Source organism: Hesperophylax consimilis, chromosome 9, assembly GCF_061612785.1.
Source record: "Hesperophylax consimilis isolate HC1 chromosome 9, BYU_Hcon_1.0, whole genome shotgun sequence".
In the NCBI taxonomy this organism is placed as follows: domain Eukaryota; kingdom Metazoa; phylum Arthropoda; class Insecta; order Trichoptera; family Limnephilidae; genus Hesperophylax; species Hesperophylax consimilis.
The window spans coordinates 5,630,546-5,656,283 of record NC_142844.1 but is presented as its reverse complement, the minus strand read 5'-3'; the positions used below and the strand labels follow the sequence as shown (position 1 = coordinate 5,656,283).

At 33.5% G+C, this 25,738-nt stretch overlaps 1 protein-coding gene across 1 annotated transcript in view; it reads left to right on the top strand.

Annotated features, from left to right (window-relative positions):
- Positions 1–22,726: 22,726 nt before the first annotated feature.
- LOC149420840 (pyrokinin-1 receptor-like) overlaps positions 22,727–25,738 on the top strand; it is a 144,271-nt gene continuing 141,259 nt past the window's right edge. Inside the window, exon 1 of the mRNA XM_089635130.1 lies at positions 22,727–23,417. Within this exon, the coding sequence (XP_089491256.1) occupies positions 22,727–23,417 (691 nt within the window). The remainder of the gene's footprint in view (positions 23,418–25,738) is intronic.

The following is a 25,738-nucleotide window of genomic DNA, read 5'->3' as shown; positions in this document are numbered from 1 at the left end:
AGGTGGGGAAGTACCTGGCTATTCAGATCTAGTCACTAAACACGGCTAAAGCCATTTGGAGCAACGTTTCAATTCTGAATGGTGGTCTTACACCAGGGTGATACTGGTAGTATCTTCCACTCTGGAACGTGCCGGAAATATACTATATATTATTTTAATTAATTAATTGTGAAATAACACAAATTAATCAAATAAAATTTATTTGCGCACGCCGGGTTCGAACCCGCGACCTTCGGAATGGCAGTCCAATGCGTTACCACTGGACTATGCCGGCCGTCAAAGGAGTTGGAGTGAAAGAACGAAAGAAACGCCTGGAAGAGGAAGAAGGAATGAAAATGACAAACCATTTCCAAGAAAACATTAAGTTGTTTTGGAAGGAAGTCAAAAGGTCCCGGTGTGGCCCAGAAACCGGAAGCATGAAAGTGATAAAATAGAAAGATGGAAAAATGTTGACGAATGAGGAAAAAATAAAAGAGAGATGGATGAAGTATTTTGAGGAAGTCTTTGAAAGCAAAGTGAGTGACAGTGTCACTTTTCACAAATGTGCCTCTAGAAGACTCCATGACAATGCTCAAGGAGATATATGAGGAAGACATTTGCAAACTTTTTGAACACTGCCTCAAAACGGGATACTTTGCGTTTCAGGGTGAACTATTTGAGCAATTGGAGGGAGTTGCGATGGGGAGTCCGTTATCGCCAGTACTAGCCAACTTTTTTATGGAGAAGTTTGAAGAAGTGGCACTCGACACAGCTTCGGCTGTCCCTAAAGTATGGTGGCGCTACGTCGACGATGTCTTCGCCATTTGGCCTCATGGAACGGAGAAACTAAACGAATTCCTGGACCATCTTAATTCTCTCCACAGCAAAATTAAATTCACAATGGAACTGGAAAACGAAGATAAAATCCTGCCCTTTCTAGATGTGGAGGTGATGCGGAAACACGATGGTAGCCTAGGGCATACTGTATATAGGAAACCAACCCATACGAATCGGTACTTACACGCTGATTCGCACCACCACCCAGCGCAGAAGAGAGGACTTATCCATACATTGGTGACCCGAGCGACCAGAATATGCGAAGAACATAAAATCGGAGCGGAACTTACGAAGCTGACCGATGCACTGGAGCGTAACGGCTACCCAGCAAGTCAGACAAGGCAAATCATAAGAGCCAAATCTGCACCAAACGAAGACAGAGTTAAACAAGAGTCGAAAGGCTGTGCCTTCCTGCCTTATGTGCACAATGTGACAGACAAAATTGCCAGGCTTTTGAGAAAGGAAAATATCAAGACTGTCTTCGGAACAACAAAAAAGATACAGGACTTACTGAGGTCTGCAAAGACTAAGTTTCCTCTGGAAACAGATGGAGTGTATAAACTCAGCTGTTCCGGATGTGACAAGGTCTATGTAGGCCAGACAGAACGGACTATCTCCAAAAGAATTTCAGAACACTTCAGAGCTTGTAAACTCGGCCACCCTGACAAATCGGCAATTGCCGAGCATTTGATTGACACCGGGCATTACTTTGGATTTGTTCCTGAAATCCTGGGGAGACCGAAAACTTATAGAGCACGGCTGATTACGGAGGCCATTGAAATTCATAAAAATCCCGTAAACATTAATAGAGACGATGGAGCTAAGCTTAATAGTTCTTGGTATCCGGTAATTGACGGATACACCAGAGCTAAAACGAAGAAAACCACTTTAAATAAAAAATGATACGTTAATGTTAGCTCAGAGGGTTGAAGCTGGCAACACGGTAGCACAACCTCATACTTAAGCTCACATTTTAACACAACCTCGAATAAGACATCTGCCCTGATGATGGACACTGCAATGCTGTCCGAAACGTTGGCTAAAGAAGGAGTTAGCGCAACACGGCATAATACCCCAAAAACAAATAACAAAAATACTTTTGGCCGTGAAAATCTTAAATCATATTTGAGTGACAGTGATTCTAGCGGCGAATCAGATATGAATGATGATGGACTGAATGTTACCGAAATTAGCATAGATGAGATAGAAAGATCAATTAAGTGTATGAAGAATGGTAAGGCTGTCGGTTTCGACAATATTGCTGCTGAATATTTTAAGGGAGGTAGCCGTATAATTCTCACATGGTTGTGCAATCTTTTTAACCAATGTTTAAAGGAAGGTTACACGCCTTTAGATTGGAAAAGGGCAGTGATCATGCCAGTATACAAAGGTAAAGGGTCACGTATGGAATGTGGGAATCATAGGGCTATTAGTCTGCTAAGTTCAGTTGGCAAGCTGTATGGTAGAATTTTGATTGAAAGGGTAAGAAAAGAAACAAAGGATAAAATATGGGATGTGCAAGGTGCCTTTATGAGTGGAAGGGGGTGCATGGACCAGATCTTCTCTTTGCTTATGCTCACCGAGAAGTTTCTGGCAAAAAACCAGAAACTTTTCTGTGCCTTTGTAGATCTACAAAAAGCATACGACCGAGTCGACAGGAAAAAGCTATGGAAGGTGTTGTCCAAGTATGGAGTGAATGCGAATCTGACTCAGGCAATTGCGTCTCTATATGAAGGAAGCGTTGCATGTGTTAGGGTGAACGGTGGTTTTACGGGGTGGTTTGATATCACAAAAGGTGTTAAACAAGGCTGCGTAATGTCACCGTGGTTATTCAATCTATACATGGATAATTGTATGCAAGAATTGAAAGAGGTGGGATTGGGCGCGAATTTGAATAATCTGAAAGTATGTTGCCTGTTGTATGCTGATGATGCGGTGCTGATTGCTAATAGTATGGATGATCTGCAGTCTCTCGTGTCTAGGATGAACGAAGTATGCGTGAAGAATGAGTTAATGATGAATGTAAGTAAGTCTAAAGTAATGGTGTTTGAAAGAGAAAGTACGAAAACAGTGTGCAATATAGCTGTGAATGAGGAATACTTGGAGCAGGTGGATGAATTTGTGTATTTAGGAAGCATGTTTACGAGAGATGGGAAGGCTGACAGAGATATTGAAAGAAGAGTAAATGCAGGTAACTCCATTAATGGAGGACTGAACGCAGTTGGCGCTAACAAAAAATTGTCCAAAGAAGCGAAGTTAGCAGTCCACAATGGAGTGCTGGTACCTACCCTGATGTATGGAAGTGAGGCATGGAACTGGCAAAGAAAGGATGAAAGTAGATTGAATGCTGTTGAAATGAGATCCCTGAGGCGTATGTGTGGTAAAACCATGTATGATCGTGTGAGGAATGTGGATATCCGCAAAGAGTGCAAGGCTGATGTAAGCGTAATGAGTAAGATCAAGAAAGGGACGCTTAGATAGTTTGGGCATGTAGAGCGAATGAGCGAAGAAAGGAGTGTAAGGAGAATATACAATGCAAATGTGAATGGTAACAGAAGTCGGGGACGCCCGAGGAAGACATGGCATGACCAAGTGAATCAGATACTTGAGTCGGGCCATGTCAAGAGTCAGAACAATAGAAGAGTATGTATGAGACGATGTATGAATGTGAATGAGGCAAGGAGTGTGTGCCAAGACCGAGTTGTTTGGCGGTCCGTCCTCTCTGCCTACCCCTGCGGAGAAACGGCGTGATGGTTAGTTAGTTAGTGAATACTAGAACTACTGACTTAAAACTATTGACTTACCTCAAAAACTTATATCAAGTGACTTACTACTAAGGCCTATAACTACTGTCTCACGACTAAAGCCTATAACTACTATCTTAATGATACATATATTTACATATGTAGAAACTTACAACTAACATTAACATTAACAATCTAATTCTACTGGCGTCAGAAGAATAAGGAAGTTCTAATATATTAGGGTGTTTTTCATAATTAATTTTAGAACACGGGTGCATAAATGAAGTAAAAAAATAATTAATTTAAGGTACTATGAAAGAAGTTACAAAGCAATGTGTAGCAACTCTTTTAATATTGATAATACGGACATGTGTCTAGTGTGGTAGTCGAAAAGCATGCAAAAAACTGTATTCAAATATATTTTTATGAATAAAGAAAAAAAAAAAAAAAAAAAAAAAAACAAACAAACAAACAAACAAATCATAAAAAAACATGTGCAACTCGTCGGAGAGCATTAAATTAGATTAATTAATTAAATTCAAATAGACGTATTGAAAAAGGGGGAAATCCAAAGTTTTAACAGTAAGTGTCTCACACAGTTGATTTTCTAGTTCGTCGGTTTTTACTATCGATATACTGTTGGTCTACAATTTTTACCGGAAATATTATTACAACATGGTAGGCGTAAATAAAATCATATAGATAAGTCTTTTCAATTTGTCCTAACAACAATTTTATAATGATAATAATAACTAAAATACTTTGTTTTCCCAAAAGGTTTTTGTAAATTATTTTAACAATTTTTCGATAAATATAATCGTAATTGTTCAATTAGATTTTTTTGTTTTATAATACTGTAATTTATTTTTAAAAAAGGGAAAACCAACTATAAAATGGAGTTCTACAAATTTAACATGACTTTTTTAATTAATGTTAAAGGAGAATCGTTAATCAATTATTTCTCTTTTGAAGCGTGATGGTCAATTTATTTTTAGTAGCTACCACATTCCGGGATTACACAAGCAAAGTATGTTTTAAGTTTACGTTGTAATGCTTCTGTTATACATATTTTAATAAAGTTTCTCGAAAAATCGCGTGGTTTTCTATTATAATTATACCACGATCTTTAACATCTTATAAAAGGCTTTCATATTTTAAGGCAAAGTCGAAAGTAATCAATTTCAATTAAAAAGTTTGGTAATAAAGATGGATGTCGATCTAATACGACCTTATTAAGGCAGCAAGCATCGGCGTAGTAACTTTTATAATCTAGTTTTTCTTCAAGTTAATTGAATAAGTAACAAAGATAGCCTTTTTTGTTTTCGTGATACCTACTGCACGATGATCCGTAGCCAGTGGGACTAAAGCGGGTAACAGACAGCTGCGCACGGCTACGTTTCACATTTGGCTTTAGCTGCCATACGCGCACGCTACACACGGCTGTGTGGGTATGTGACGTCGGAGTCGCCGGCCAAGCGAAACTTACTGGGCCCACGGCGAAAACGCCGGCTACGGTAGGCACGTTTCTCCCATCGCACTCCGCTCTCGCCTTGACTGCTGAGATAAAACTGTGCGTTTTCGTGGCGTAGCTCAGCTTGCAATATGTGACCATATCGCTGTGTCAAGCCACGTAGTTTCGTATGAATCGTGGCCGTGGACTTAGGCATCTCGATTGATGATTGATTAGGTATTGTCTCTCTAATAAGTAAATAAATAAATATCCTCTTAACATCCTTGTAACTAGTCATTTCTAGCAATGTCTCAGGAGATTCTCACTGTTTTCCCACTTTTTCCTTTAAAAGTATTACAAACTTTCAGTCACATTTACCTTTTATTTGGTTTCCTCTTTTTAATACTTTTGATTTGTAAAATTTAAAAATGAATAAAATCAATTTTTTGATTTATGAAAATCTAGAAACCCTCTTATGAATGTAATACATTTATTAATGAACACTCTTTTAGATTTGAACCTGTGGCTTCCTGGCTTCCACTAAAATGCCTGTTTTGTGTCTAACTAGATATTAATTTTAATAAAAAAACATCTGTGATATTATGTCTTTTCTAAACATCAAGATGTTCTTTCCCAATAACAATCTGCATATCCTGAAAGACATTAACGTCCATTAGCTATAAGCGCCTTTTGTGTAGGCAATTTAATTTTTTTTGTAAGTTTGTATCTTGTAGTAATTTTGTATTCGCAAAAAACTGCAGAAGCAACTTCTGTCGCCATTTAACATAATTTTTGCATAACTAAAAATGTTATTTGCGCAACATTTTTTCAAAAAAAAAACTAAATTTCCTTTATGTTAATCTTTACCATCGTGATATATTTCAAGATATTTGCCCCCATTTTGGCAGCACATCGTGAAAAATACACTTCTATAGAAAAAATGTTATAATACTAACAATTTCATGACGTCCAACGATCCGTTTTTTGTTATCACTGTTGGAATCAATTCATGTCTGAGCGGACTGTAATGGATTACCCTCATATTTTTCGTCACATTTTATATATTTTAACCCAGTTGCTGAATCTTCAATATTGGATTCGAATGGTATAAAGCGGCTAGTAAAAAATATTGGTGAACGTATTATCATGGTCTAGTGTAGTAAAAATGGACTAAAAATCAAAAGTTTTTATTTTTTCAGATCATCCAGGAAAGATCAAATAAAACAGTTTTCCGATACAGCTATTTATTAATCCATTGCATTTGTGCGATAGTTACGTAGCATAGCTCTAGTGCTAGTAGCTCATGGTGTTTTTATTACAATTCTTCAAGAAACGCCTTTAAAATATAGGTTTACCTCCCCAGTTCAGAAGAAAGGTGAGCTAGCAGTTAGGTTTTTGCCAACATAGAGATTTTGTGAGCAAAACAAAAAGGAACATTAGTTTCCGACTGTCTTCACATTCGCTCTTAACTATAAGTACGGGTTGTTTCGGAAAATTTGAACAATTCATCAAATTTCAACGTTCATTTACGGGTTCTGTGAAAGTCCTATTCAAATTCTGTTATTATATCATTATAGGCTAGTTGCTTGACAGAACTAAAATAAAAACAGAACTTAAAAATATCTTTCACAGAACTTGAAAATTAACTTTGAAATTTGAAGAATTGTTCAAGTTCTCCGAAACAATCCTTCCTAAGAGTATCTAGTCTAAAGGACAAGAAACAAACAACAAACTGGCACAGCTGGTAGGATTAGGCTAAGATAGCGATCTACTACTATACAAAAGTGATTCACACCAACTATGCGTTTATTGTCTGTGTAGCAGACTGCTGATAATGGAAGATGAAATTCTTCTACCAACAGTAACTATTGAAGATGAAGAAAACATAAAGAAGAAGAAAACATAATATTTGAGTAAAAAATCCTCTGATCAATGATATTGATTATTTATTGTTTCAGAAAAAACACAAAGATTTGTGAACTTAGTATTAGTATGCAAAAACTGAGAATTCGATTATTTTTTTAATGAGAATGTGATGTATCTTTGGACCTTCAGCAATAATATTTTCTATCTCTGACATCGTAGATACCCTACAAAACACTGGAAATTATTTGCGTGAAGCAATAAAATCGTTTCAACATCAACTAAGCACGGTCGACCGATGATCGCGCGTCTGAAAACTGTACCGATTACTGCGGCCAGTCGCAGGACGCGTTCGGTTTGAACAGTAAAATTATTGCAGTAACTCAACGCCACCGCGGCCGCAAGCTGGACGCTTTGGTTTTGACCTTCTCTCAGTGCTATTATCCATTAATACCCGGCATAAAACATGCACTGAGAAATAACAGAAATAAGAAAAAAAAAATGTTACAAACCAATTACATATGAATATAGTAATGACCGATTGCACAAAAAAGTACTAAATCGGGAAAAAAATTTCAGAATAAAGACAAAAGAAATAATCTATATATTTTGTAAGCACTCTTACTATATCCACGGTATAATATATGGTCATACCTATGAGAGTAGAATAAAAATAAACTGAGCATATTAGGAAGGTTTTAATCAAAGTTAAGCCACTCGGGTCATAAGTGTCGGCTTGGGTCATGATGATTTTGAAATGACAACTATGGACGGCGGAAAACCAAAATCATTTTTACATTGTCTGCGGCCCACTGAGACTAAACCAAGCTTAACTTCACTTAGTTCTAAGCCAGTTGACCCATTGTCGTAACTAGACAACCGCTTTTAGGGTTGCTGTTCTTTGTAATAATTTGACGCTTGCTCGGTTCCTATTCGCTTACACATAGAGAAAAGCGGAATTATGGTTCCTACGAATTCCTGCGAATGAACGTGAACAGTAAGTCGCAAATATTATTTAAAGTTACCCGAGGGGAGGCTAGCATCTCACAATGAAGTTATAATACCAAATCTGATGTAGAATATTCTCTGTATAAGACAGAGGAAGAATAGAAATAGAATGATTGTAGTCGATTGAATGTTTAGATAGTGAAATTATATCTGAACAATTTAAGAATTAGGACAATACTTTGATATATGTAATAATATTATCAACTGCTGAAGTTCCCGGTGCTTACACAGAGTTCTTCTAAATACAATGTAGAGAGTTACCTTTTTTTGAAGGTCAAGTGTGCAAAATTTCATCAATATTAGAATAAAATGTAGATTTTAGTAAAAATTTAAAAAATGCGCCCCTCAGACTCTCCTTTATTAAAATAGTTAATTACAAAAAAATTTGATTGAAATATCGATTTTGCAACGATCAATTTTAAATTTCGGAGGCGGGTTTGGGTATCACCTCCCCGGAAACCTTCAATTGGGTTCACCTCGTTCCGTGATTTAGTAGGGGTGCCTGGGTTCATCGGGTGAGGTGTGTTCAGGATGCGCCTGCCCACCAACTGCGTGGCGTGCCAGATCGGTAGAGACTGGTTTGGGGAGACCCTTGACCATTCCAACTAGTCTCTCTTGACCCATGGTCTTGCACCGCAGTGGGAGGGATAGATCATTCGTCTTCAAATCAGTCGAATGTAAAATAAATCACTGAAGAAGATAAGACTGATATATCAAAACAGCAACATGAAACAGAACAAGACACAGAAAAAATAAAAAAGGTAACCGTCGCAAATGGGAATACAAAATCTAACCCAGGATCTCTGTCTTATAAGAACAACGTCTCAACAAAATGACGAAAAATAAATAGATCATAGTAGGACATTAAAAGGTTCCTACCTAATTTAAGAAAAAAATTATCAAGCTCTGTGAATTTTTCAAAAATTATTTTTAAATGAAACGACAAAAAGTGAGGTGGCAGTAATGTTCATAAAACATCTGTCTAATAAAATGTGTATTTTTAGTTATCTGAGCCATTTTTAAAAACTCCTTAATGTTTTCATTTAAAAAAAATCGAAAAACATTTATTTTTCTGCCATAAAATTCGAAAACTTATTGTATGAACTTTCAAAAACAGTTTTTAGTTTTTATTGGAAAACGAAAATACAGTCGATTGCTCTTACTTTCTGACAGCGTTTTTAAGAAATATAATGGTCAATATGCCTCAATCCTGAGATATTAATAACCATCCATAGTCTCTACACATTATGGTTTCGTAAACAAATGACAGACGACATAATGTCCGCCATCTTGAAAATTTCGAAAGTCGGTACCATAATTAAACATCTCCCTTTTCATCCTGAATCCATATGAAAAGACAAAGAGCATTTGTAAAATGCCAATTACTTATGCCACAATCCTGAGATGTTAATAACCATCCAGAGTTTCTACACATTATGGTTTCGTAAAAAAATGACAGACGACATAATGTCCGCCATCTTGAAAATTTCGAATGTCGATACCATAATTAAACATCTCCTTTTTCATCCTGAATCTATATGAAAAGACAAAGAGCATCCTGTAAAATGTCAATTACTTAGCAGAGGATCGTACCCACGGCATCTGGTGGGAAACAGAAACTTTGGACCACTTGGTCTGGGTATCAATTCTACAATCCAGCCCGCTCGCAATTGTTGTCGAAAGTACATACATTGATCTACGTTCTTATTTAAGATTCTCGTCGAAGGTACATACGGCAAACCTTGACAGTCATTGACTCAAACAACGAGTGGGTCGAACTTTTCGTCGTTCAAATGGAATGACTTCGTCGAGAATCAGGGCATTTTAACCTGTCTGCAGTTCGTAACCTTTATATTTCACATGTTAACAATATGCAATATCAAAATGAAAATAATGGTGAGCGAAATTTCGTTTAGTTACAAAATCCTATTCATCCCATTCCCCTCGATTTAACCTCACGCTGCATTAGTTTATCGCAATCAGACGAATAACCGAACCCTGCGGATATATACACCAGTGGATTTCACGTCTGTAATATTTTGAATAATTTTGCGATAAATATGTCGCCCTCCCAAGTATATATGCATATATTAAAAATATAAAAACCTTCCCATGCTGTACATTTTCAAATGTGGTGTTACTTACATCGTGAGTGAATTACCAAAATTAATTAATTATAAATTAAGTAATAAATTAAAATATCTTAGCTGTATCCCTTAACTAAACGAAATTATTCATTAGTATTTTACATGCAGACCAGGATCCAATAATAGTTCTACCCAAAACGTATCAAGACATTTTTCTATTAATTTTTCCGACTTTATGTCCCACACACTTTTCCACAAATGATCATCTAGTCAATCCACATTATGCAAGTGCATTTTATAAGCATAATAAATACAAAATAATATAAAAACAACACTTCAAATCGCGAAAGATCAAATGGGAAAATAATTCACCGACTACAGAAATTTTCATTTCAGAGGGTTCGTCTCAGTAGAACTTCTAATTGGACCTATAAATGCTACTGATCCCTAAATATAAATATTTAAAAAATCTTTCGTTATCCTACTTGTATTTAAAATGACTGATTTTTGCATTTTTATGTATAAATTTTTTCGATAGATCTAATACGCCTAAATTTTTAATGAGAGAGCTAGGTATAATGCCAGTAGCCGAAATTACAAATGGTAATATTTTTATAGTCTGAGAATGCCAAATTCTTTTTATCCCATTTCTTAAATCTGTGTTTTTTCTTATTTTTTCATTAACAAATTTTTGAATATTACAGGAATTTGGAATAGCGACATTAATGATATAAGTTAATTTTTTAATTTTGTCATGTAAAACCATATCGGGTCTATTATGACTAGTCGTTCGGTCTGTTAGTATAGTTTTATCATAATATATTTTATAAAATTGGTTTTCTAAAAATGAATTTGGTTCGTATTCATAGTATGGTATTATATTACGGCAAACAATCAAGTTATGTTAAATTAACAAACTTGAAACTGGTGAAAATATAAAAAAAAAAACTGTAGATTCATTGAAACTACTCAAAAAAATTGTAAGAAATCCATATTGGCTGAGCCCCATATTCGATGTGATCAATATGTGTATTTGTTGTTTTATTTCGTTATTTGATTGAATATAATTGTAAAGCTGTACATCTCGACACATGAAATCCTTAGTGAGATGAGCAGCGGAGGAAAACAAATTACACGAATACTGTTTATGTATAGTAAAATTCTACTTACAGATTAAAGAGTTTACCATTGCTCTCCCTATATTTTCCATCACGACTTGTACAATATCTCAGCGGCATTTCGGCATTTTGAAATTATCGCCAGAGACCAGTGCCTGGCGAGCGCTTGGAACCGACTGATGCCCGTAATATCTTACATCGGACAATGATCCTATATGCGTTGCCCATACTTCGAACGCCAAAGCTGGCTCTATCTATATACCTCAATGGAAATAACAAATTTAATAATATAAAATTAATTTACTTGAGTACGCCGGTATTTGAAATCGCGACTTTAGGATTACCAGTCGAAGGGTGGCTAAAACTAAGCGCTTAATATTTATAATGAATAATAGTGACACAGAGTACTTTTACAATTATTTAAGAAGACTAAAATATTATTTGCTTTCTATGAAAAAATATTATATTAGTTCTAATTTTAATTAATGTTTGCTTGGTATGAAAATATAATTAAAAATAACTTCTAGAACGATCATAAATATTTAAATATACCACGCTTAAATAACTTATAGATTTAGCCGTGAAAATTATTCACAACACGTTTTATGGGGTCACCTTTCGGTCCCGTATGAAATTGCGTTTATGCCGAGAACTTTTCATGATATCTCATTACAAAAGTTTTGTTTTGCGTACGTGCAATGGAAATATAGATTTACTGTGATTACATTGGCGGTATTTTTTCCTAAATAATCCGCTTACCTAAATTATGCAAATAGTATCAAAGGTCGATGGGGCGTTAGAATGACGACGTGGGGTTTTAAAATTATAATAATTATTCGTTTTAAGGAAAAAAAAATCATTTCAGGTTACGTAATTTTGTTCAAATTAAATCATAATTTTTTTTAGTAAGTCTGTCGGTCTGTTTAAAACCGTCGGTAATTTCCAAAACATGTGTTGATTATTATACATATTTGACGGCCTCCTTGGTCGAGGGGTAAAGTTCTTGACTAGCAATCCAGATGTATTTTTTAATTTATGGTATTTCTCTACTTCATTTAAAATAATATATATATAGTATATTTACAGCACGTTCCCGAGTGGAAGATATTTTCCATATAGCCATGATGTAAGACCACCGTTCAGATTATAAATGTTGCTTGAAATGGCTTTAGCCGTGTTTGATTACCAAATCTGAATAGCCAGGTACTTCCTTACTTTTCTCTTCCCATCTCCTTCATTTTCCACAACCTTCACCCTCACAACATACCTTAATTGGGGTTGCCATAGTGTCGCAGACAGTTGGGACCCCTGTGCGGTATTCAAATCAAAAAAGGTACTGTTAAAGTCCTAATTGTTCTGAATCTTTGGAACTATAAACTCATTCTCCTCATTTAGGATATATTCTTAGACTGAAGGAAGTCAGTGGGCAGTTGGGATAGGTTAGGTTATTTGTTAGTTAGGACGGGTTGTTTCAGAATTTAACAATTCATCATATTTCAAAGTTGATTTTCAAATTCTATGAACGTTCTACTCAAGTTCTATTATTATATCATTATAGACCAGTTGTTTCACAAAACTGAAATGATGGAAGAAATTGCATAAAACTTTCACAGAACTTGAAAATCAACTTAAAATTCTATGAAACAACCAGTCATTGGTGTTTTTGTTACTTGTTTAATCAATTAAACCTTACCTTAAAGACCAGACCAGACGATATGCAGCTACATCCCGTTGCGTCATCAAAATGTTTTCCAAATATTTTTAAATTATTGTTTAGTATATATTAAGTGAATTTATTTCTTGCTCTTGGCGGTACGAACATTAATGACAGGTTGTATCACATAATTTGAACAATTGATCGAATTTCAAAGTTAATAATCAAGTTATGTGTAAATTCTGTTCAAGCTCAACTGGCCTATTATTATATAAAACTACAGAATTTGAGTAGAATTTTCATAGAACTAGAAAATTAACATTTAAATTTTATGAATTATTCAAATTCTGTGGAACAACCCGTCTGAAATATTTCTATAAGCATAGACAAAATCATCTATCTTGCTTACAAAAGTGCTTTAATGTGCAACATCTTCTTCTTACGAACTTTTTTTCGAGTCTGGTTATGACAAGTTTAGTTATTTAGTTTATGATAAGAAAAAAATTAATGCCTGAAGTTCACAAAATAAAATAAAATTTCCATTTTGGCGAGGTTTTTTTTGCATTATTTATCAAAACAATTTACCATGTGCGTAATGCGTGATTTCACTCGATTCCGGATGTTACAGTCATCTTAGCGATTAAAGGAAGTATTTTTTAAATCCAAAGATTTATCTGCATCTTCATTGAAAAAATCTTAACGTGTAACGCCATCGACTGCAAAGTTAACTGTGTTAAGCTCAAAGTCCTTTGTAGTGTTTATTTCGAGTGTGACAATAATAATTATTTATTAACGTTTTTCATGTAAGCGCACTTGAACCAGGACACCCTGTATTTTCATATTCTGTCATATTTTTACAATAAGATATTTTGTCCTAATATGACATATTCTGTTATTACCATCAGAATAATTTCCGCAAATGTTTTTCTTTAGCGATTTTTTGTTTAACATGATTTTTTTGTGAGTTTCCTTATGTTTCATTTTTACAGTATAGAAAGAAGAAAAAAAAAGATAAATTGAAAAAAAAAAAAAAAAAACTCTTATGCAGTGGTCTCGTTAAAATATCCACCGCTAAAATATATGATTAGCACAGCTTTATAATTAAAGACAGGCATTTTAAAAACATCAGCCAACATAGCATAAGAGTTACCAATGGTGTGTAATCTCTTTATAACAGAATGGTGAATGAATTTATAAATAAATATGTAACAAAAATTTTGACTTCTTTTGAGCACACTGATACCAGACACGTCTGCAACACAGTTCTATCATTTGATATCTTCAGTGTTTACCCAATCTCATGACCAGAGAGACCAAGACAATGATGTCGTATTTAAATGATGCAATTTCGTTAAAATAGAAAAGCAAGTTGGCTCGTTGGGAGCCCGCATGATACGGGTTAGTATCAAGGGTTAACGGGTCAACATGTTATGGTCTCAGTGTTAGAAGCAAGTAGGCATTTACTTACATGCTGGTAATTCACGTCAGAAACAGAATGTAATTTATGCTTTCAGTTTGGGCTGTATATTAGAAGACTACGTTGAGTGGATGGTTCCAAGGCGTGAAGGAACCATACACTTACACAACTGAAGTTATAATACACACGCGTAATATAGTAGCTGATATCTACTGTAACATTATTATATAACATTATATACAAGAAAATTGTGTAGACAGGTATTATCGTGAAAACTGTTTCACTGAATAATCAAAATTCTAAGACGAAATCCAATTCAATCATCAGTCTTAATTGAGGCTTATTATTAGATCAGCCTTTCTCTCCGTCCCAAGGCCAGCTTTTGTCCATAAATTTCATTAATAAAATTTAATTTAACTATTAAAGTGATTAATAGATTGTATTTGATACAAAATATGTACTTAGTTTGAAGCACCTTTCCGAGATAGTAGATACTGTCGTAGTACTTCATAGTGAAAGACCACCATTCCGATTAGAAAAGATGCTTGAAATGACTTTATCAATGCTTGCTGACTAGGTTCGAATAGCCAAGTACTTCCCCACCTCCCTCTTCCCCATATCCTTCTCCTCCCCATCCTTCAGCCTCACAACATATCCCAATTGGGGAGATGCCGTTGGCTTTCGGGCAGTTGGGACTTTTGTGAGGTTTCATCTTTAAAATAATGTGAGAATTGAATAAAACTGCTTACATAATCTGATAATATTATTACTCCAGCGTCTGGACGGTGTAGGCCCTGTGATTGGTCAAATTCAAATTGTGTTTAAATAAGACTTTAAAGATTAAGACACCATTTCATACTGAAATAGAATCGCCACATGTAATACGATATTTCTTAAAAAATATCGTTTCTGCTTATACAATTTTTGGATAATATCGAAGAAAATATGTCTTAGAAAGTTCATAATCCATTGGATTAATTACATTACAGTGAAAATTATCCACAATTACGTGATTACGTTTGACGTTTGACAAAAAAAGCACGCGTTAATTCAATATGGCCGATACCCGAATACGCATCGCGGCTAGGTGGCCGACAGAGCGCCCCTCTGGCGGTGAAGAAACGAATCAAATGACTGGCGCGTATATTTAAATATGCAAAATTACTTGAACATCAAGTGTTTAATAATAAGATTTCTTCTGGAAGTTTAGTTCTACTTTGCAATGGCATTTTTCATTATTATTTATAATTTTTTTTTGCTTATTAATTACATCTGATTTTATATTGACATGTTTTCTAATTTCTAAAATTTCTAAATTATTTATTTGCGATGCTTTAATCCTGAGTGAAGTATTTTAAGACCTGAATTTTTATCGAAAGTGTGATTCAAAAGATGATTTGCAAACTCATATTCACTATTTCCATTTAGAACCCTGAGATGTTTTTTAGTTCTGACTTCAAAGTTCTGACTTCTATTGGTTCTACCTTTGTAAAATAAATTACAATCCAGCCCAATTGAGTTTATAAACTCCTGATTTTTTTGTTTGATTTTCGCAATCTATATTACTTATATATCTATATCTATATTACTTATTAATCTATATTAATTATTAAGAATATATTTATTCATTCTGTTATTAGTGTAAAACGCCGGTTGAATAGTACCAGGAATGTTTATATACATATATAATTTTAGAAGTGTCGTTATCCACAAACAGAATTCTACGCCATTGTTTATTTATATCTTAAGAACTAGGGTAAAAATACCGTTTGAAGATAATATGTTTAATTATTTTATTTAGTATTTCAACTATCAATTTATTAGAATAACCGTTATTAAATGTTATTTGTCTTATGAATATATTGTTTTATGGTTATATGCAAAAAAAAATTTCAGGTCTTAAAATACTTCACACAGGATATAAAGCATCACAAATAAATAATTTCGAAATTTTAGAAATAAGAGAACATGTTTATAAAAGTAGATGTAATTAACAAGAATTTTTTTTTATAAACTCTCTTTTAAATATTTTCCCACTTAACTGGTCTTTCATATTGTAATTCCTAATTCTTATAAACCCAGCCTACTCTTACCCCTCCCCCCTCCTTCCACTTCTTTTTTCCAATTGTAATCTATATTTAATTTTTGACTTCGGTGTATACTTCGTTCATGAAACATGTATTGGTTGTATATAATAAAGTGAAGTTAAAAAAGTTATTTGTTTTTTAATAAAATAAAGTTTAATCGGATAACATTATTTTATCTATTTCCATTGTATATCAATGCATACGTACATAATAAAATGTAAACATTATATTTATTTATTAATTGGACAATTTGCATGGCGCCGCTTTTGTGAGATATCACCTCAGGGGCGCTATATTGTAATAATCTACCTTTATATATAGATTTTTACTCTCCTGATGAAGGTGTATATATAATCTAACTTTAAACTTTATTAGATACAGTAACAGTTTTAGGAAAAGAATTACCACCAGTTGGAGTAAAATTCACACCTTTTAATTAAACCGACTGCTAATCACATTGCACAATTACCCTCCTTTTATCCATAAACACGGGTACAATTAATCAATATGTAATAATGTATTATTTCAGTCAACTTTGTTGTAACTATCTTTAATTGTTGTGACAAACTATACGATATTGATTCAACTTATAGACATTGACGGTTGTAACACATATTTAAGCACTGCAAGTCTCCTATGAGCAAATTATATTAGGTACCATAACAGTTAATATCAGTTGTAGACATGTAGTCAATAATAGTGTTTCATTTGAAATAATCCATCACAAATACGTAAAATTTCATTTATTCAAACAACTGTCATTCTTATTATGCCTAAATTGAGCATGTTATTATTCATTAACTCCTTCCTGTTCCGTGTTTTAACAATATATACTCACCCTCTCTCTGTGAATGACCTAATATCTATCTATTAAATGTAACTGTTGTTAATATCACTTAAACTGGGCGCAGCCGAAGCAAGTGCCGCCCGCAGGGCCTAGCAGCAAAAACCCGCGGAGCGGGTTTTTAACTGCTAGTCTATCTATATTACAAAAATGTTGTAAAGAACACTGTTAAACCAATATATGTATACACGGTGTCCGGAAACTCGTAGTACAAGCGGGAAACTGGAGAATCTACACCACATGGGGAACCATAATAAACATAAAGTTTTTTGATTTGAGGATTTACAAAAAAAAAAAAAAACCAAAAAAAAATATTTTTCGGCTATTTTAGGGTTAAAGTTTTTTCTGGTGTTTAGGGTTGAACAACAGATGTTTTAACCCTGCAGAGGAGAAATATTTTATGATTACACCGGATTAAATGAAGGGTGATTTCAAAATAATGCTTCAAATCCGAGTTTCTTCATTTGTTTTACTTTCAAATAGTTGTAATCAGTTGGGTACTTTGATCTTCAGTAATAATTTATAAGAATTTGATTTTTTTAAAAAAAATCAACTTTTAACTCGATTTACTCGATAACGAAAGCTCAAATCAAAAAAAATATACTACAAAATCGACTCCAAATGTGATGTAGATTCACCAGTTTCCCGCTTGTACTACGAGTTTCCGGACACCCTTTATATGTGAGGGACAACGAAATTAAATTTTGAATTAGCAAAATAAATTGTTTTTTTAAATATTTTTTTCCAACTTACTAGATCGTAATTGAATCTAATTGACTTCCTGGCAATTAAATTCATCGCGTGATCTATTCTCCAACTCAACCATAAAATTCAATCAAATGTCGATGTTTACTATTTAAAAAAATAATCCATGAATTTGGACTTGTTACTGATATTTTTCTTTTCGTGTCTACTTTATGATCAGGTTAAGTCCCCGGTATTGCCCGGGCTTTACTCATAATTTTTCGAAATCACATCGAGACTGTATTTTCCTTTTGTTTTGAATGTCAAATAACGCAAAATATAATCAAGCGGCAACCAAATTCTGCTTTAATGGGTTGGAAAAGGAGATGGGGTATGTTTTCTAAATTTCATGTAGACAGCGACCTTTTTCGTGTTTTGAAAGTGAAGTGTGCGAAATTTCATCAATCTCGGAATAAAACCGTACATTTATATAAAAATCAAATCTAATTTATTTTATGAAATACATATAGATAGATAGATTTAATTAATTATTTTTGATCCAGTACTGTTTAGTGCGGTTCCATGATAACTCAACTCAGTGACAATTCAACGATATAAAGTCATTAGAAACGATGAAATTTTTTTTATATTTAGCCTAACCTTACCTACATAACCCATTTAATAAAGTTTTTGTTTCATCACTTTCCATGACTTTATATAAATTTTTAAAGGTGTGATGAATTATCATTGTGATGATTTATCAGGTTACCATTTAGTACGTTTGCACGATGAAAACATTTCATAAATAGATTGATCACCTTATTTTTGTTTTATTCATTCAATATGTTTAATTTATTTTCAATCTGTTAAATATTCCCGATAAACAATTGTTGTTTATCGTTTCTTTACATTGCATCATTTTTTACATTTGAATTTATAACTTCACTAGCTCAAGCCTGTGTTGAGGTAAATAATTTTATACAATAATAAAATAACACAAAACAATATATTAAAAGAAAAATAAATAGTATTATTGTCTACCTCGACAGTTTACGTTTCATTGTTTTGGTTTACTTCCGTGAAAAAACGTGATTCTATAACATCCAAAATATAATAAATTTTGTATAATACCTACACAATTTCCATCGCAAAAATATTGTATTGTTAAAGAAATTCTTTTATTCATTATTCAGATACAAAATATTTTAATTACTTACACCTTTTTCTTGTAGTCCATCACACTTAATACTATTGAGATAAATTGTAGTATTGGACGGTGCGGTGCAGTTGTTCTTGGAATGTGTGAGAAAGTTATCCCAGATCTTGGATAATTTCATTTTCTAAAAATATGTAAATGTCATTTCACTATCATTTTTATTCCGTGATAATATTTATTTATTTATTTATATATATACGCCTAAAAAGGCTTTTACATATAAGTGATACATGATGCAGTGTACAATGTGTACATAGGAGAATATCAATATTATACAGGAGATACTGACAGTAAATAGATGTAATCCATTGTAAAGAAGATACAAAATACACAATTGTAAAATTGTGATTACAAGTATAATGAGAAAATATTAAGAAATAATTAAAAGAAAAACTAAATAAAAACAACAAAAAAATATATGAAGCAATATTAGTAAAACGTAAGAATAACATAAAGTAAAAAAGAAACTACAACAACACTACATATAAGACAACTCATTAATCGCTACTCTGATTTGTTGGATTTGACAAAGTGTTGGTATAGATTATGCTTTTTTTATTGTTATTAAGTTTAATTTGCAGAACTTCATTTTATTTTTTTATATTTAAACAAGTTCTGCTGTGTAATTATTACTACGCGTGACAGCTTTTTCGCCCTCTGAAGACATTATGACTGTGGGTAGCCCACTTATAGACGATACATTTATATTATTTGTAGATAAGTATTTTAATTTCAATTACTGATTTCTTAATTGATTTCTGAGTAAAATGTTAGAAATTATTATTTTTTATTACCCCAGTAAAGTTTCCCCAATCACTGTAATGTTTAAATTTGACTGAATGTCTTTATGTTAGTATTCCCAAACGATGACTCATAGATTAATGGAGTCAATAAATAAATCAATAACACCCCCATACTTGTTGCCCAGATCATGCATCCTATTGGTCAGTGAGTTTGTCTGATAGTTGGTCGTGTATGTATTGCAGAATAATGTTGTATTTTGTCTTGTATTCGTAGTCGGCACATGAACAATAGTGGCAAGGATGGCAGGACTATCAATTAAGTTATTAATGACTCAGTGTAACACAACCAGGTTTGAAATAATTCTCCTGTCAGACAGTGTTATTAGACATAATACATTATTAATAAACATTTTTCCGATTTTATGTCCGGGTTAAATATTCCCCATAGGAAAAACTAAACCCTTCCACACACTTTTCCACAAATGATTATCTAGTCAATCAACATTATGCAAGTGCATTATATAAGCAAAATAAATACAAAACAATACAAAAACAACACGTCAAACACCCGAGATCAAATGGGAAAATAATTCACCGACTCCAGATATTTTCATATCAGAGGGTTCGGCTCGGTAGAACTTCTACCAGGGCCTATAAATCCTACTGATCCCTCAACATAAATATTTAAAAAATCTTTCGTTATCCTACATGTATTTAAAATGACAGATTTTTGCATTTTTATGTATAATTTTTTTGATAGATCTAATACGCCTACATTTTTAATGAGAGAGTTAGGTATAATGCCAGTAGCCAATAATAACAATATACATTATTAATATGACAAAATTACTTTGTTATCCAATTATGGGAGACAGTATAATAAGAGACATCAAAAAATTAAACCTCTAGTGTACTCTACCAAAAACAATTATTAAATCGTTGTGCGTTCAAAAACTAGTTTAAAGTAGGTACCTACAGCAAAATTTTATTACCTTGAAAACGGCTAGTCTTGGTTCTGTAAAAACATATTTTTACAGGTTACAGTTTTCGTCTTGTATTCTCATATATAATTTGCAGTTATCACACAGTAAAGAACTTTTTTCAATTGTTCACCGGAAGAAATTAAAAGCATTAATAACAAAATGCAAACATTGAGCACTGTAAAAAATATTTTAAAGACAATTTTAAAATAAACTATATCCACCTGAATTGATCTCAAAAATGATTAATTTATTAATTAATTCTTCAGAACTAACAATTTTTTCTCTAAGTTTATACATAATATAATAATAGGTTTGTTAATAATGTTTATGTCTCTATTGTTTATATCTTTATTATGATTTGATTTATATCTACGACCTCTCTCCATGGCTATAAATGTATTGTTTTGTAAATTTTTCGTTTTATATAATCTTTTAATTCATATTCCTTTCTTAGAAATTTAAATTATGCTATCTCAGTTAAAGTCACAAGGAGGAAATCCATAATTGGTTTTATTTTACTAAATAACACTTATATACAAACTGATTAAATGTAAACTGTCAATTTCCCAAAAATGAATAAATAAATAAAATAAATAATATTATTTTTATACACCACACACATTTATTTAAAATTTACCAAACATGTAATATAATTATTTTTACTTTCTCGCTGCAATGTATTTACCACAGTATACATATACAATAATATTATTAGTTACTGATAATAAACTACAGTAATGAACTAAGAGTAGTATTTAAATCCCATGATACGTAGAAACCTAATGTATATACTATTTTATATGTACTTACTAAATTTCTTTAAAAAAATCCTTGTATATGTCTGCCAATAAACTGATATATACATGATTCTTTATATATAATGATCAAAAAAGGCATTAGTATTTCTCCAATTAAATGTTACCGATAACGTCCAAGAATGTAAAATTACACACACGCTATTGCGAAATTCTTTCAAATATCCAAAGAATGTCGTAGAAAACACATTATGAGGTTGTGTTTTTTTGTGACATTTAAATACATTCACGAAACATTATTACTTATTTCGACGGGAATGTTTTTCTTTGACGTCACTAAGAAGTTTTTCATGTTCAATTAAAAAGAAGCAATAAAAATGTATTTTATTTTTGTTTCAGCAAAACAACACAGCGCAGTCTAATCGAGTGCAAATCGGACTTGATGGAAACAATAAACCGAAAGACGTAATATAAGAACGTACATTTATCTTCTAGTACAGGTGGATATTGGGTAAAGCTGTTACACAATGAATAAACCAACATTACCAGGCTTGCGGTACGGAAGGTGCGACAGTATTTAATTGACACGTGACCAGTGACGTGATTTATCCCACAAACGGATTTAGTCCACAAACGGCCCGTGTTCCGAATTGAGCTCGTCGGAATTATCGGAAGAAATTCTGATAATCAATTGTATTAAATTAACTACAACAAATCACTATTTATTGCATTGTAAATAATAGCATTGCGCCTGTTTAAGACACTGTTCATTGAACAAACAGTATAAACAAGTGATGGTCATGATAGTCAATCGCGACCATTCAATGCCAATCGGTTCATCGAATTTGTCACCAATACTGACCTATTTTGGAACAAAATGGAACATCATCACAACTGTAACGACGCATTAAAATTTCATAAAATCTATTTGCAACAGAAGCGGAGAGGATCAATTACAGAGATCAAATAAACATGATTGATGTCCTCGCATATCACTTCGTGATTTCGGAATGAAAAATGTAACTTGTAGAAAGCAAGATTAATCACTTTAACATCAGATCTTCGAAATCAAGTAAGATGCTTGTCAACATGAGTGATTTTGCATCCCTCTACTTTGGGGGAGTAGTTCCGTTGAATTTCAGCCTGGATCTTGACTATGACATGATACAACGACTGAATGCTACAGCAAACGCCTTTTTGCTATCAGAAAACAATACGGAAATTCCAATCAGGGATTCCTTATACTTGGTGATACCGATGACGATACTCTACGGGTTGATATTTCTGGCTGGAATAATTGGCAATGTAAGCACTTGCATTGTGATTGTGCAAAACCGATGTATGCACACAGCAACGAACTATTACTTGTTCAGTTTAGCAATATCTGACTTACTGCTGCTTCTTAGTGGATTACCCCCCGATGTATGCAGAATATGGTACCCCGACATTTACGTGTTTGGTGAAGTGTCTTGTGTATTTTTAGGGCTTTCTTCGGAGACCTCGGCAAACGCGACAGTGTTGACGATAACTGCCTTTACTGTTGAACGGTACATCGCGATATGCCATCCGTTCCTCTCGCATACGATGTCGAAACTTTCAAGAGTGGTAAAGTTTATAATAGCGATTTGGTTGTTGGCTTTATGTTTGGCTATTCCTCAAGCTATCCAGTTTGGTGTGGTGTACACGATGGAGCAGGAACGAATGGCCAGTTCTTGCACGGTAAAATGGCAGATGGTGGAACACGCTTTTGAGATTTCTGGTTTTGTGTTTTTCGTAGGACCAATGACAGTGATCACCGTGTTGTATGTGCTGATTGGTGTCAAACTTAGGAATTCGAGACTTCTTCAGCCAGCTAAGACATCTTCTTTCAACAGCAGTGTTGAGCCAAATGGAGGTGCCAGAAGCTACAAGAATGGCGTTTCTCAAAGCAGAGCCATTAAGATGCTCGGTGAGTTACACATTTTATACTAACTGTGAAGATAGGAAGCAGTCCATCTTAAAGGTCATTCTTCTTGAATGCTTCCTTATCATTGCAATTTTGGTTTGTTTTGCTTTGTTTTTTTATTATGTCTGATATCGAGTTTAATTTATAGAACTCTATTTTAATTTAATGTTTTTCTTTTATGAATTCAATAATATATTTACTTAATTTATATAAAACAGTCTATAAATGAGTTTTGATGCATAATTATTATTATTACGCGTGACAGTTATTTTGTCTTCTATCATTGATAATGAATCTGTGGTGAAGCCACTTACAGACGATAAATTTATATTACTTCTAAATCAATACTTCTAATGAAAACCAAATTGATATTACTTTCATCACCTATACCATTATTGATTTCCGAGTAAACATTTAAATCGTATAATATAATCATTATTTGTCAACGCCTGATATTCTGAACGTTTCGAAAACTAAATACATAATACAAATCTTAAATTTTTTAAAGAATGTACTCATGTATTGTTTATTTTTCTTTTAAATCCAAAAAAATCAAGAACGTTCTGCCAATAATGTGGATATGTTTTTTGTACTTAATGTAAACTGTACTTATAAGATGCTTTATAAAAAAGAATTAAGTTAAGAAGAAAGAAGTTTCAAGAACGTTTTGCCAATAATGTGGGAAGGTCTCTCATTTTTACTATAAACTGTACTTACAACATGCTTCATAACAAAGAATTAAGATAAGAAGAAAGAGGTTTCACGAACGTTCTGCCAATACTGTGGAAAGGTCTCTCATACTTACTGTAAATTGTACATCAAGATGCTTTATACAAAGAATTAAATTAAGAAAAAAATGTTTGCAAAGTAAGGTTTTAGAAAAAACAGCGACTTCCAAAGAATGTTGACGATTCTTCTACAGATTCTTGCCCCTAGGTTCCCATATTTAATCAGAAAGCATTTAAAATTTACAGGCGGTATTAGGAATTCCGTGATTTTTGCAAAATGTTATGATAATTTTAATGTTGGTTTTGATATATCATTTCCGAAAATACTTCAGGCTGATGGATGGGTATTTAACATTTTGACAAAATATTTCACGCAAGTCAGAAGTTGTAAAGTTACGTGATGTCATTTTTTTGAATTAATACAACGCACACTGTTTACTTAGTTCACATGAACACATCAGCCGTCTCCCTTTTTACATGATTTTTTTATAGTGACCCGGTCCCTTTGATAAATTTCTCCAGGGTTATCATTATATATTCGGCTATGTCTCGTGGTTTCACTGCGTGTCTTCTCAGATAGCTGAACGGTGTTCCAATCATGGAGTTACATTGGCTCCATAGGCGAATTGGATTGAATCCTTTTTTGTTGTTTGTTTTTGGGGTGTTATGCCGTGTTGCGCTAACTCCTTCTTTAGCCGACGTTTCGGACAACATTGCAGTGTCCATCATCAGGGCAGATCCGGTAGATCCGAAGATGTGTAATTGTTGGTTGTCGAGTTTGTGCTTATTTACTTGGAAGCGATACCGTGCCGCCAGCTTCGATCCACTACGAGCTTGTAGGTATTACAGTACAAGGGAACTTCCCTATAACACCCATAGGGAAATAGGGGGCATAACACCCCAAAAACAAACAACAAAAATGCTTTTGGCCGTGAAAATCTAAAAACTTACCTGGATTGAATCCTCTACACGTCTCCTGAATCTTTTGGTATTCTAAACTCCCAACAGCTGCATATGTTTCCTGAGGTGAGTGTCCCGTTAGTAGTAGTTCTAGGGGTTCCCTTAGTGTGTTTTTATCACGTTGAATATTTTTAACACGGCGCTGATTTTTTTTCCTTCTCATAGCTATTTTTCATGTAGTGTTTATATTTAAAATTACAAATTCTAATGGTTTGTTAGCTTCTACAAGGTTTCAGCGTACCACTAGCTCACGCGATTGTGCTGCATAGGATTTTTTTTTAATGTGGTGGGTTTTATCATAAGATTAGAGCGTTTGTAAAGCTTTATTGCCCTTGGGTCAATTGCAAGACAAGCTTGAAAATCCACGTGCCTACTTCAGAAATTACATCAACAAGGACGACACAAACCAAAAAGTTTTATGATTGACACAGTAAAATTAAGTGGGCAGTTAATTTGCAGTAATAGCCACCCTAGTGAATCCTCCATAAGTTTATCTCTTGAACTTTTGGTTATTACATTAATTAGGGTAGAACTTCGACAGTATTTGATTTGGCGACTAATTGCCACCTAAAACTTCAACCACAAAGGGATGCATTTTGCAATACAGGATTAACTAGGGAGTTCCTTTATACACTT